Source organism: Neophocaena asiaeorientalis, unplaced genomic scaffold (assembly GCF_003031525.2).
Source record: "Neophocaena asiaeorientalis asiaeorientalis breed wild unplaced genomic scaffold, Neophocaena_asiaeorientalis_V1.1 scaffold134, whole genome shotgun sequence".
Classification (NCBI taxonomy): domain Eukaryota; kingdom Metazoa; phylum Chordata; class Mammalia; order Artiodactyla; family Phocoenidae; genus Neophocaena; species Neophocaena asiaeorientalis.
In genome coordinates, this window is record NW_020185339.1 from 19,046,790 (window position 1) to 19,059,257 (window position 12,468).

The window sequence follows — 12,468 nt, forward strand, 5'->3', positions numbered from 1 at the left end:
TATTTTTATTTATTTATTTTTTAAAGATCCTTTTAAAAATTTATTTATTTATTTATTTATGGCTGTGTGGGGTCTTCATTGCCGCGCACAGGCTTTCTCTAGTTGCGGCGATTGGGGGCTACACTTTGTTGCAGTATGTGGGCTTCTCATTGTGGTGGCTTCTCCTGTTGCAGAGCAGGGGCTCTAGGCGCTCAGTCTTCAATAGTTGTGGCTTGCAGGCTCTAGAGCACAGGCTTAGTAGTTGTGGCGCATGGGCTTAACTGCTCCGCAGCATGTGGAATTTTCCCAGACCAGGGTTCGAATGTGTCCCCTGCACTGGCAGGTAGATTCTTAACCACTGCACCACGAGGGAAGTCCCAAGATACATATTTTTAAAATGTAGATAGATGTGTGCTCATGTATGTGTGTATTTCTATTCATGTACCAAGAAGCATACCTAATGCCCATGTGTTAGTTTCTAAATACTATTCTCCACTAAAAGGAACTAGGGCTCCCTGGAAAAATAACTGACTCCTAGGTTAGGCAAGAAAAATCCAAGATGACCTTAGAACATTTTGCTGTATCAGACAGTAAGGTAGTGCTCAGAAAATGACAAAAGGACATGGGATGATAAAAGGACACAGGGGCTAGCTTGAAAGGGGTCCCAAATGGCCACGTCAGGGATAATGAGCATTAAACCAAATAATGATAATCAAAGATTGTAACTCTTTGAATAAAATAGGAATCCGAGAGTCTACACTAATACAAATAAATAAATGAAACAAAATAAATGAGGAAGAAGGGAAAGCTCTCTTTTACAGATGTCTCAAAGTATTTCTCCAGAAAAAGTTAATAATTAACTTTATACTGAAGAAACAAGGCACACATCATACTAACCAAATGATAAAAGTTAACATCACCAGCGTATAGCAAAGCAACATTTCTGTGGTAGCTCTGCCAAAAATGAATCTATTGAATCTAATTATGAGGAAACAAAAACAAACCCAAGTTGACTGGGCTGTTCTCTTCAAAAATGGCAAGGTCATATAAAACATGGAAAAATTAAGAAATTGTTCCATACTGAAGGAGGGTATAGAGACATGCAACTGAATTCAACATGTAATCCTAGGCCATAAAGGACATCACTGAGGCAAATGGCAAAATTTGAAGGACATTTGGGATTCGATGACATACTGAATTGATGCTAAATTTCAAATGGTGACTATACTGTGGTTAAGTAGAAAACTGTCCTTATTTTTAGAAAATACACTTTAAAGTACTCAGGGGTAATGGGCATCATGTCTGCAACTTACTCTCAAATAGTTCAGAAAAAAAGTATAGTGACATGTATATAGAGAGAATGATAACGCAAATACTGTAGTTAACAATTGGAATATCATGGTGAAGGATATATGGAAACTATTATTTTTGCAATTTCCCTGTAAATTTAAAATTATTTCAAAATAAAAATTAAAAATACAGAATCATAATAATATACCTATTGCTTTATCCATTTGGTCTGATGTTGACTGTAATTCTTGCTGTTCTGATGACTGTGCTGGTGAAGAAACTGCTTCAGTGGTAGTCGTCTGACATTCTGTTTCAACCTCTCCTAACTCTCCTTCAATCATACTAGTGATTCCACGTACAAGGTCTAGCAAACAATGGAATGCCACGGACATAGCGTAACCTTCTGGTATAGTCGGGGGCTCAACTTTGTCCAACATCTCTAGGCTGAAATTATGAAAAAATCAGATGCTTAATGAGAAGCCACAATGATGAAAATACATATAACTATTTCCATAATCTGTAGACTACAGAAATTAAGATTAACAGAATAGCAAAAGTAAATGGTCACTACTGGGTTTCCTTTGGAGGACAGATCCCTTCATGGTATTCTAAGAAACTGATTAGAAAAATTAAGGCCTGACCAGTATGATAACTGATTATTTTAATAATTCACTTTTTGCCTCTCCCCCAAGTTGTGCCAGTATTTTCCTTAATTGTTGACATTAGAAAAAATACTTACATACAAAATAGAAAAAGACAGATTACAAGCCATCTCAAACTCTGACTTAGCTGCTTTTAAAATAAGCTGCTATATAAAATCGGTAAACAACAAGGACCTACTATATAGCACAGGGGACTATACTCAATATCCTGTAATAACCTGTAATGGAAAAGAATCTGAAAAAGAGTATCTATAAATATTTATGTATAACTGAAATCACTTTGCTGTACACTTGAAACTAACACAATATTGTAAATTAACTATAATTTTTAAAAGGTAATAAATAAGTAAAATAAGATCTTATAAAATCAAATCAATCCTATAAAGAGGAAAAGAAGCTTTCATACTATGGAAAATTATTACTGTGAGATATCCAGCTCATCTGTCATCCTATCATCTCAGATACAATCAGCCAACAGGGTAAGGTAATACTTAAAGCATCAGTGTGTCACGTTCAAATTTTAGAGCAAGTTATACTCCGTAATTAGGACAGAGCTTTCAGACGGAAAGACAACAAACCTTTTGTTTCAAATCATGACAAACAGGTTTTAAATTCCTTAAAATGGAAATCTGTCAAGATAATTCAATGGAGAAAGAATAGTTCAATGGGGAAAGGACTAATGGATATTCACATGTAAAAGAGTGATACTGGAGCCTTACCTCATACCATATACAAAAATGAACTCAAAATGAATCAATGACCTAAATGTAAGATCTAAAACTAAAAACTCTTAGAAGAAAACATGGGCAAAAATCTTTATGACCTCAAATTATGAAATGGTTAGGTATGATATCAAAATGCATAAGTGACCAAAGGAAAAACAGATAAACTGAATTCATCAAAATTAAAAATGATCGTGCTTCAAAGGACACTATCAAGAAAATGAAAAGACAATCCACAGAATGCAAGAAAATTTTTGGAAATCATATATCTGATAAGGGACTAGATGTTGAATATGTAAGAACTTTCACAACTCAATAATAATAAAAAGAAAACAAAATTAAAAAGGAGCAAAGGATTTCAATAGCTATTTCTCCCAAGATGATATATAAATGGACAATAAGCACATGAATGAGATGCTCAATGTCAATTTGAAACACAGTAAGATACCACTTACCCACTAGGACGGCTATAATCAAAAGACAGTAACAAGTATTGCTAAGGATGTGGTGAAACTTAAACCCTCACACATTGTTGGTGAAAATGTAAAATGGTGTGGTTGCTTGGGAAAACAGTTGGCAGTTCAACAGAAAGTAAAACATAGAGTAACTACATGACCCAGCAATTCCACCCCAAGGTATACATCCAGTAGAAATGAAAAATATCTATGCAAAAACTTGCAGGCAAATGCTCATAGCAGCATTATTCATAGCCAAAAAGTGGAAACAACCCAAATGCCCATCAACTGACAATGAGATAAACAAAATGTGGTACTACCATAAGGTGGAATATTATTCAGCCACAAACAGAAAGTACTGGTACAACCTGCAACACAGATGAACCTTCAAAACATTATGCTGAATAAAAGAAGCCTGACACACAAGAATATTTATTGTATGATTCCATTCATATGAAATATCCAGAATAAGCAAATCAATAGAGAAAGTAGATTAGTAGTTGCTAAGAGGTAGGGAAAGGGAGACTGCAGAATGACTGCTTATGGATATGGCTTTTTTTTTCTCTGGGGTGATGAAAAAGTTCTGAAATTAGATGCTGCTTATGGTTGCCTAACGTCTGAATATAATAAAACAATGAACTGTACAATTGTAAAAGGGCAAATTTAATCCTATGTTACTTCTATCTCAAAAACAAAATTGAAATCACTAAAGATCATAATAAGAAAAGCTAATAAAAGTAATTTCCAAACTCAAATTCTAAAAGTCTCCTAATCATAATCAGTATAAGGCAGGAAATTTATAAAGATGTAAAACTCACAATAAACAATAAAAACACCTCTGTATACCTACCATTTATTGAGCAATTTACTCTCAGCCTGGGATACTAAGGGTTTTTTTTTTAATGTACCTCATTTAACTCCTCACAAAAACCCTAAGAGATACAGATGATGAAACAGTGAACTAGGGTGACAGTTATCAGTCAGCAGTTTTTAACCCAAGTCCGACTCTAAAGCCTATCAGTTTAACCAATATGGGCCAACTCTCAGTATTTTTAAAATTTAGGTAACCAATACAAACATATTTATATTACTGATCAAGATATTTAAGCTCAAATGGGGAAGTGAAGTTTATGGGTTTAATCTTTGCCAGGCCAATTAGCCTTAAAGAGCCACATACTAAACCAATCAGTGCCAAGCATCTTGTTAGACAAATCTCTGTTCTCAAAGAATATATCATCTATTGGGAAAATGCATTTAAAACAGATAAAATACTCCTAAACATCACAAACTCTAATTCCCAAATTCTGTGGTACAGACTTTAAGCACCAGAATAGTTAAGAGAAAAAGGTAATTTATACCACAAACCTGAACAAACCCACACTTTCTTAACTGTTTCAGTGCTGCTTTATTGTAATTACTACACAAACTCCACTTTTAGATTAAAGGTAACCCATTTATTTAAATATTTTAAAATTAAGGTCAAGTTGAAAAAACTGTCACAAGCCCAACTTTGAAGGGAGCCATAGTATAATAAATCTGAAAGAATATATTGTCATTAATTATGTCAAAACAACTTGTCTATATGTCACTTAAGTTTTCAAATTATTACACACTTAAGAAGTCAAAAAAGAACTGTATACACAATTAAGATTTATATGTATGTCTTCAAAGAAAACAGTGAAAATCATTTTATACTAAAACTCACAATGAATAAAAGATACCAATTCAACAGGTAGGTCCCAATGTGAGCATACTAACCCATTTACAAAAGAAACCCAATATTTTCTGTCTATTTATGATTTCAGAAGTGAGTATCGATACATATCGATAACTACCTTAAATGTAAATGGATTAAATGCTCCAACCAAAAGACACAGACTGGCTGAATGGATACAAAAATAAGACCCATATATATGCTCTCTACAAGAGACCCACTTCAGACCTAGAGACACATACAGACTGAAAGTGAGGGGATGGAAAAAGATATTCCATGCAAATGGAAATCAAAAGAAAGCTGGAGTAGCAATTCTCATATCAGACAAAATAGATTTTAAAATAAAGACTATTATAAGAGACAAAGAAGGACACTACATAATGATCAAGGGATCAATCCAAGAAGAAGATACAACAATTATAAATATTTATGCACCCAACATAGGAGCACCTCAATACATAAGGCAGATGCTAACAGCCATAAAAGAGGATATCAACAGTAACACAATTATAGTAGGGGACTTTAACACCCCACTTTCACCAATGGACAGATCATCCAAAATGAAAATAAATAAGTAAACACAAGCTTTAAATGACACACTAAACAAGATGAACCAGACTGATATTTATAGGACATTCCATCCAAAAACAACAGAATACACATTCTTCTCAAGTGCTCATGGAACATTCTACAGGATAGATCATATCCTGGGTCACAAATCAAGCCTTGGTAAATTTAAGAAAACTGAAATCATATCAAGTATCTTTTCTGACCACAATGCTATGAGACTAGATATCAATTACAGGAAAAAACCTGTAAAAAAAAGCAAACATATGGAGGCTAAGCAATACACTACTAAATAATCAAGAGATCACTGAAGAAATCAAAGAGGAAATCAAAAAATACCTAGAAACAAATGACAATGAAAACACAATGATCCAAAACCTATGGGACGCAGCAAAAGCAGTTCTAAGCGGGAAGTTTATAGAAATACAATCCTACCTCAAGAAACAAGAAACATCTCAAATAAACAACCAAACCTTACACCTAAAGCATTCAGAGAAAGAAGAACAAAAGAACCCCCGAAGTTAGCAGAAGGAAAGAAATCATAAAGATCAGATCAGAAATAAATGAAAAAGAAATGAAGGAAACAATAGCAAAGATCAATAAAACTAAAAATAGAACTACCATACGATCCAGCAATCCCACTACTGGGCATATACCCTGAGAAAACCATAATTCAAAAAGAGTCATGCACCACAATGTTCATTGCAGCACTATTTACAGTAGCTAGGACATGGAAGCAACCTAAATGTCCATCAACAGATGAATGGATAAAGAAGATGTGGCACATATATACAATGGAATATTACTCAGCCATAAAAAGAAATGAAATTGAGTTATTTGTAGTGAGGTGGATGGACCTAGAGTCTGTCATACAGAGTGAAGTAAGTCAGAAAGAGAAAAACAAATACCATATGCTAACACATATACATGGAATCTAAAAAAAAAAAGTTCTGAAGAACCTAGGGGCAGGACAGGAATAAAAATGCAGACGTAGAGAATGGACTTGAGGACACTGGGTGGGGGAAGGGTAAGCTGGGACAAAGTGTGAGAGTGGTATGGAGTTATATATACTACCAGTGTAAAATAGATAGCTAGTGGGAAGCAGCCACATAGCACAGGGAGATCAACTTGGTGCTTTGTGACCACCTAAAGGGGCGGGATAGGGAGGGTAGGAGGGAGACCCAAGAGGGAAGAGATATGGGGATATATGTATACATATAACTGATTCACCTTGTTATACAGCAGAAATTAACACAACATTGTAAAGCAATTATACTTCAATAAAGATGTTAAAAAAATAATAATTATGTCTTTGCTCACTCTTATTTCCTCAGATATATCCTTTCTGTTCCTATCTTCACTGTGATCACTCTCTACACCCTTATAACTTGCTTTTTCTTCAAACAGTGAACCATTACCCAACGTGATACTACATGTTTATTTGCATCTTTATTGACTATCTCACTCACTAAAATGTAAGGTCCACAAGAGCAGCAATTTTGTTTTGTGTTGGGATTGTTTTAATTTAAAAAATGAGGTGGGGTAATGAATGAGATAATTATTAATGTCTCCTTCAGTGCTAGAAATCTGATTCTTTTATAACTTGATACTGTAGTATACTCAATCATTAGCCTTTGTAGCAAGGCAAAGCCTATATGAAACAGTAACTTCAATCTTTTAAGTGACTAAGAATAACAATATTTCGGTCCTCCATGACTCTTTACTTTTATAATTTTAGGCAAAATAAAAAGCTGCACAGTAAAATATCATTGTGATGATACAATGCAGGCTGACATATCATACAAATTCATGATTTAAACTAGTCAGAGATTCTGCTTCCCAGTTTAAGCCTTGATTTACTGTCACTGGAACAGTGTTTTAATTATGCATATCAATTACTCAAAATATATTAGTTAACTGCCTCACAACTGTGGCAATGTTAAACACATGCAGTATTGGTTGCTTTATCTCTGTAAGCACTACAGTTCACTAAGACTTACTTAAGAAAAATCAACAATACACTGTTGAATATGTAGTTGTTAAACTGAAATGTCTAATGACAAATTTTTGTTTTGTCTGTTTGTTTGTTTGTTTGCAGTACGCAGGACTCTCACTGCTGTGGCCTCTCCCGTTACGGAGCACGGGCTCCGGACGTGCAGGCTCAGCAGCCATGGCTCACGGGCCCAGCCGCTCCGTGGCATGTGGGATCTTCCCGGACTGGGGCACGAACCTGTGTCCCCTGCATCGGCAGGCGGACTCTCAACCACTGCGCCATCAGGGAAGCCCCATAATAACAAATTTTTAAATAACACATGTGGAATCCATTAAACACTTTAATTAATTAAACTAAAAGTTCCATGTGTTAAACCCTAAAAATGTGATCAGCCAAACACTTAACTATTCACATACAGAATCCTGAAAGGTAGATATGTCACTACTCCCATTTTATAGTTGAGTACATTGAGATTTTTAAATAGGTAAACTAATTTGCTGAAAGTAACTCAGTATCAGAAGACCTAAGTCCACAAGGCCTGAAATCAAGCCACATACTTAAATCAAAAAGCCATACAGAACAAGTGGATAGGTCCTTGGGTAAAGAAATCACATTCTGTTTTGTTATGCTGTTAATAGTCCTCAAGTAGTACAAAAGAAAACAAACAAAATCCAGTCCTAGATAAAATTCTCAAAATATAACAAAAGAAAATTAGTTCTTAAATATGTTAGAAATAGGTCTAAAATTTTAAATATAATGCAGAGAGAAACATTTTACTATAAAATATAAACCCCAACAATAACATTCTTTACAAAATAATGCTACTACTACTTACTAGGTTGCTTTAGCACTGCCTTGTACTGTTACAGTCAGAATAGGTATCCAAGTTCCCCTATATTCAAATGCTGGTAGCAAAGTAACACCTCCACCAATCCCCAACATTCCTGAGTTAGCTGGTGCGGAGACAGGGCCACCTGAATTATTGTTTCCTGTTAGATAAGGGAAAGCAAGCAAAGACACCAATTTACTACTTAATTACAAATCCATAATATTCAAACACTTGGTCAAGTTTTAAAAATTATGCTATAGGAATGGATACTGCACAAATAAATGAAATTTACCAATCCTATTTTGGCTACTAGAGAGTCTCCCTGTTTCCCCAAAACACCATTTCCTTCTTTATATTAAAGGTACTAATGAGTAAAAATACTGACAAACTATGTAACATACCTTTTGTTAAATCACTTTTTAATCAGAGGTGGGATTAAAGGACAAAAGAAACCACTAATCAGAAAGTTAAAAATGGAAGAGAAAGAAGTTAAAGGGAACAAGAAGCTATACACTGATTTCCAAACTTAAATCACGTTCACCTGTTTTGTTAAAAGAATGACTAACAGACCTCCTTAGTTACTACCTTAGTAGTAACCACACTCTTTAAAGAGAGGCACCAAATGAAGATTCTTCTAAAATGAAAATTAGCATCTAAACTTTTGTTCTTATGTGATGAGAGGAACTGAAAGTATATCAGAGAAGAAAATATATTCTGGAAAGAAACATAGTTACCTCAGTGAAATCAAATTATTCTTTAAGTGTAAATCTTTATATTTATACATAAAACTTAAAATACTATAAAGAAATATAATAAATTATAAAATAAATGTATATGTTTAGGTAACCTCAATTTCTCTAGTCACAGGATTTCTGTAAATATCCTCTCAGAATACTGAATATTGTAAATTATGGCAGAATATAAAAACCAAAATATGACTAAGCCTTTACCAGCTTGGTTTGTCGTAGCAGGATTTCCAGTCGGAGGGACAAGAAACAAGGACTGGATAAAAGATCCCAGTGCATTCACAATATCACGAAAAACCTTGGTAGAATGCTGTTTCATATCATAGGACTGACAAAATGACCTGTAAAATAATTTTAAATGTTTTTGGAGAAAATATTTGATTAAAAATTTTTAACTTTTTTTAATAGCAAGTAATGTTGATAAATCAGTCTCAATGCTATACTTAAAACTTCTTCAGCACACCTGAGTGATTTTACTAACTCTGGACAAAGGTTCAGAATGAGGTCCGTGTTCTAAAAAAATTATCTTGGCCATATTAACTCAGTAAATTCAACTGATGGCAATCCCTAACCACACTTTTTGCCCACACATACACCCCTCCATATACATACAATACCCAATTTTCTTTGTTTAGAAATTATTATTATTTGAAATAAATATTTAAGCTCTTCCTGTTAGCATAAATATTAACCTATCCATTTAACAAAGTACTGCTGAGTAAAGTTTTACCTCAATAGCTGAGGCTGCACACAGAGTCTGTGTATTGATTCCACTGCAACAGCTCGTAGCCACTGTGGTTTATCTCCATCCAGAAATTTCACCAGAAGTGACAGAAATATTTCACATTCAGTTACCTAAAAAATACAACATTTTTAATAATATTTCTTTAAATCTAAGAATTATAAATTATACTCTTATTCTTACTCCTACAGACAAACCAATAAAATCTTTTAATTTTAAATAAATTATGATCCTTAATGGGGAGTAGAGAAAAAGAAAAGAAGGGAAAAGTAGTTATATATGGAAAAGATAACAGTAAAAATAATCAGTGTCTCTCTAAATATATCATCAAAAACTCACACTAATGATCTTCTAACATGGTTAATCTTTTATACCTATTCTTTAGAAAGCACTATGCACCATCATGCCATCCTCATTCCTGGAAGGCAGCATGTATCATGTACACTCATGTACCCTTCATTAATATCATAACACTTTTTCCATATGTTCTTATGCTGCTTCAGAAACAAAGAGGCAATAAGCCAAAGAATGTTTGGCATATATTTTCTAGTAGGAAAACAAGAAGGAACCTGTAGCAGTTGACAGGTGTAAGATATATAAAGTACTGAAAACAAGGCTTGGTACATAGTTTTGCATTATTAACTATTAGTTATTACCTTTGGTATTAATATAAGCCATCTCCTTTGCAAGCTCTTTATAAATAAATAACATTTAAAGCATATTCTTGACATTATTCATTAAATGTCTGATAACTGAACGAATGAACAAAGGAAAAGTCACCAGTTTATTCAAAGGTTGTTTCTGTTACATATTTGTTGAGGACACAGCAGGACCTCTGGGAGGTAAGAATTAACCTGACATTGTGATCGCTAGGCCAAACTAAATCATACTTCCACACCAAGGACAGCAGGTTATTGGACGTTTTAGCTGGGGGTCCTCCAAAATGAGTGAGCATAATGCGAGGCAAGGAATTATGAGAACAGAGGAGCCCTCAGGATTTTAGCCCAAAGTCTCAGCAGTTGGTATTTTCTAATGCCTTTTAGGTAGGTGCTTAAAAATAGGACATAATTATAAGGATAAAGTAGGAGGGATAACTAAAAATAGTTTCATCCTTAGACTGCTATGACTGGGTAAGTCATAAGGCAGAGCTTTGTCACTGTCCTAAACTTGATATGGTTGAAAAGCACTAGATCAGAATCACATGGCTCAGCTTCTTTATCCATCAACTTTGTAGATGACAACAAGCTAGGTAATCTTCTTATAAATAAAGGATAAAAGTACCTGTACCTTCCTGAGAACTCAAATGAGAAAAAAATGAGTACAAAAATCCCCTAAACATGACAAAGTGACATGCAAGTGCACAGTGCTTACTATTTTTTATAAATAAAATTACCCCTTTTAGTAAAGAACTGAAAAGAAGAGAATCATGCTAGTGACTCACTGGGCAACAGTTTTATCTACTGAAGAGTTTTAACATGAGTAGGTCCTTCAAAATGTGTACTATCTGCTTTAAAGTAAAAGCAGAATTTAAAATGGTGACAGAATTGAAGCTCACTTGTTAGGTTTTCAAGCCAGAAAATAAAGGCTCTCAGAAACATCAAGTACATCACAGACAAAGGAATTATTAATGTTATAAAACTTGCCTTTAAGAGTTTCCTTTTACTTCCTCTCCTATGAAAAAGTGACTACAGTACAAATCAATCACTCAATTTTATACTACAGCCACTAAAATCTTGTGATTTGGGTAAAAGAGAGAGCCTCTCTCCTGGGGTCTGGAGCTTTGCTCTTGCTTCTTCCCTCCTTGCCAAGTGTGAAACTCTGATCAGAGAACTAGTGTCTGAGGACAATGAATTGTCCTCAAGGGTATCTAGCAATGGAAGGTGCCTATTGTGAATCTAAGTTAAGCCTTTCCTCCAAGAGGTTGCACTCATATGAAACAGGTATCTATGGTCCAAGTCCAACTCTTGTGGCACAAAAGTACTCCGTGAACACCATTATACTAGCATGAAGGGTGATGAATGTTTCTGAATTCCTATAGTCCTTTGGTACCAAATAATAGTCAAGAGACAACTGATGTTTAAGATGAATCAAAGCCATCCTGGTGGAAATTTTCATCGAAATACCACATAGATGTCTGATAAGGTATAATGTACATAAGATAACTGTTTGCTTAGGAGACAATGAAGAAAGTCTTGTAGAATATTTAAATGCAGGAGTCTATTTCTCAGGAGCTGTTTAGTGCTAACAACCTTATAGCTAGTGGATTTGTCAGTGATAAGATTCTTTGTGAGAGAAATATATGTAAAGATGTGGAAAATTAAGTTGCACAAGTCAATTTAGCCCATTCATTCCTTTTTAAAAGCAGTAAGTCAAAGGCAGAAGAGAGATATGCTAGCCACTTACAACTAAGTTTAGTAAACTCCTTAAAGATATGTTCCTAAAAAAGACATCTGGGCATGGAGCCTAAGTGTATCAGAGAGCAGAAGAGCACCTAGCTCAGATGACAGAACGTGGAAAGAATATAGTGTACTACCTATATTATATCTGTACCTGAATGACGGGAGCATTCTAATTTCTTCTAATCACTCTCTATATATTAACAGAAGATTAGTTATCTTCTCCGCCCTGAGTTACTTGATAGAATAAGAGATAAGCTGGTGAATACTGGGGAAGAACACTGATTCTCCAGTGCAGTGGTTCCCAAAGTGTGGTCCCTCGGACCATTTCAGTACATCTGTAACATCACACTATTTTCGTAAGAAGACTAAG

At 34.6% G+C, this 12,468-nt stretch overlaps 1 protein-coding gene across 4 annotated transcripts in view; it reads right to left on the minus strand.

The window, feature by feature from the left end:
• Positions 1-12,468, minus strand: part of MON2 (MON2 regulator of endosome-to-Golgi trafficking) — a 121,210-nt gene that overhangs the window by 65,063 nt on the left and 43,679 nt on the right. For all 4 annotated transcript variants that reach the window (XM_024736574.1, XM_024736573.1, XM_024736571.1 and 1 more), the window contains 4 exons: positions 9,688-9,812; positions 9,162-9,298; positions 8,218-8,371; positions 1,478-1,713 (listed from right to left, as the gene is read on the minus strand). In XM_024736574.1, the coding sequence (XP_024592342.1) occupies positions 1,478-1,713; positions 8,218-8,371; positions 9,162-9,298; positions 9,688-9,812 (652 nt within the window). The remainder of the gene's footprint in view (positions 1-1,477; positions 1,714-8,217; positions 8,372-9,161; positions 9,299-9,687; positions 9,813-12,468) is intronic.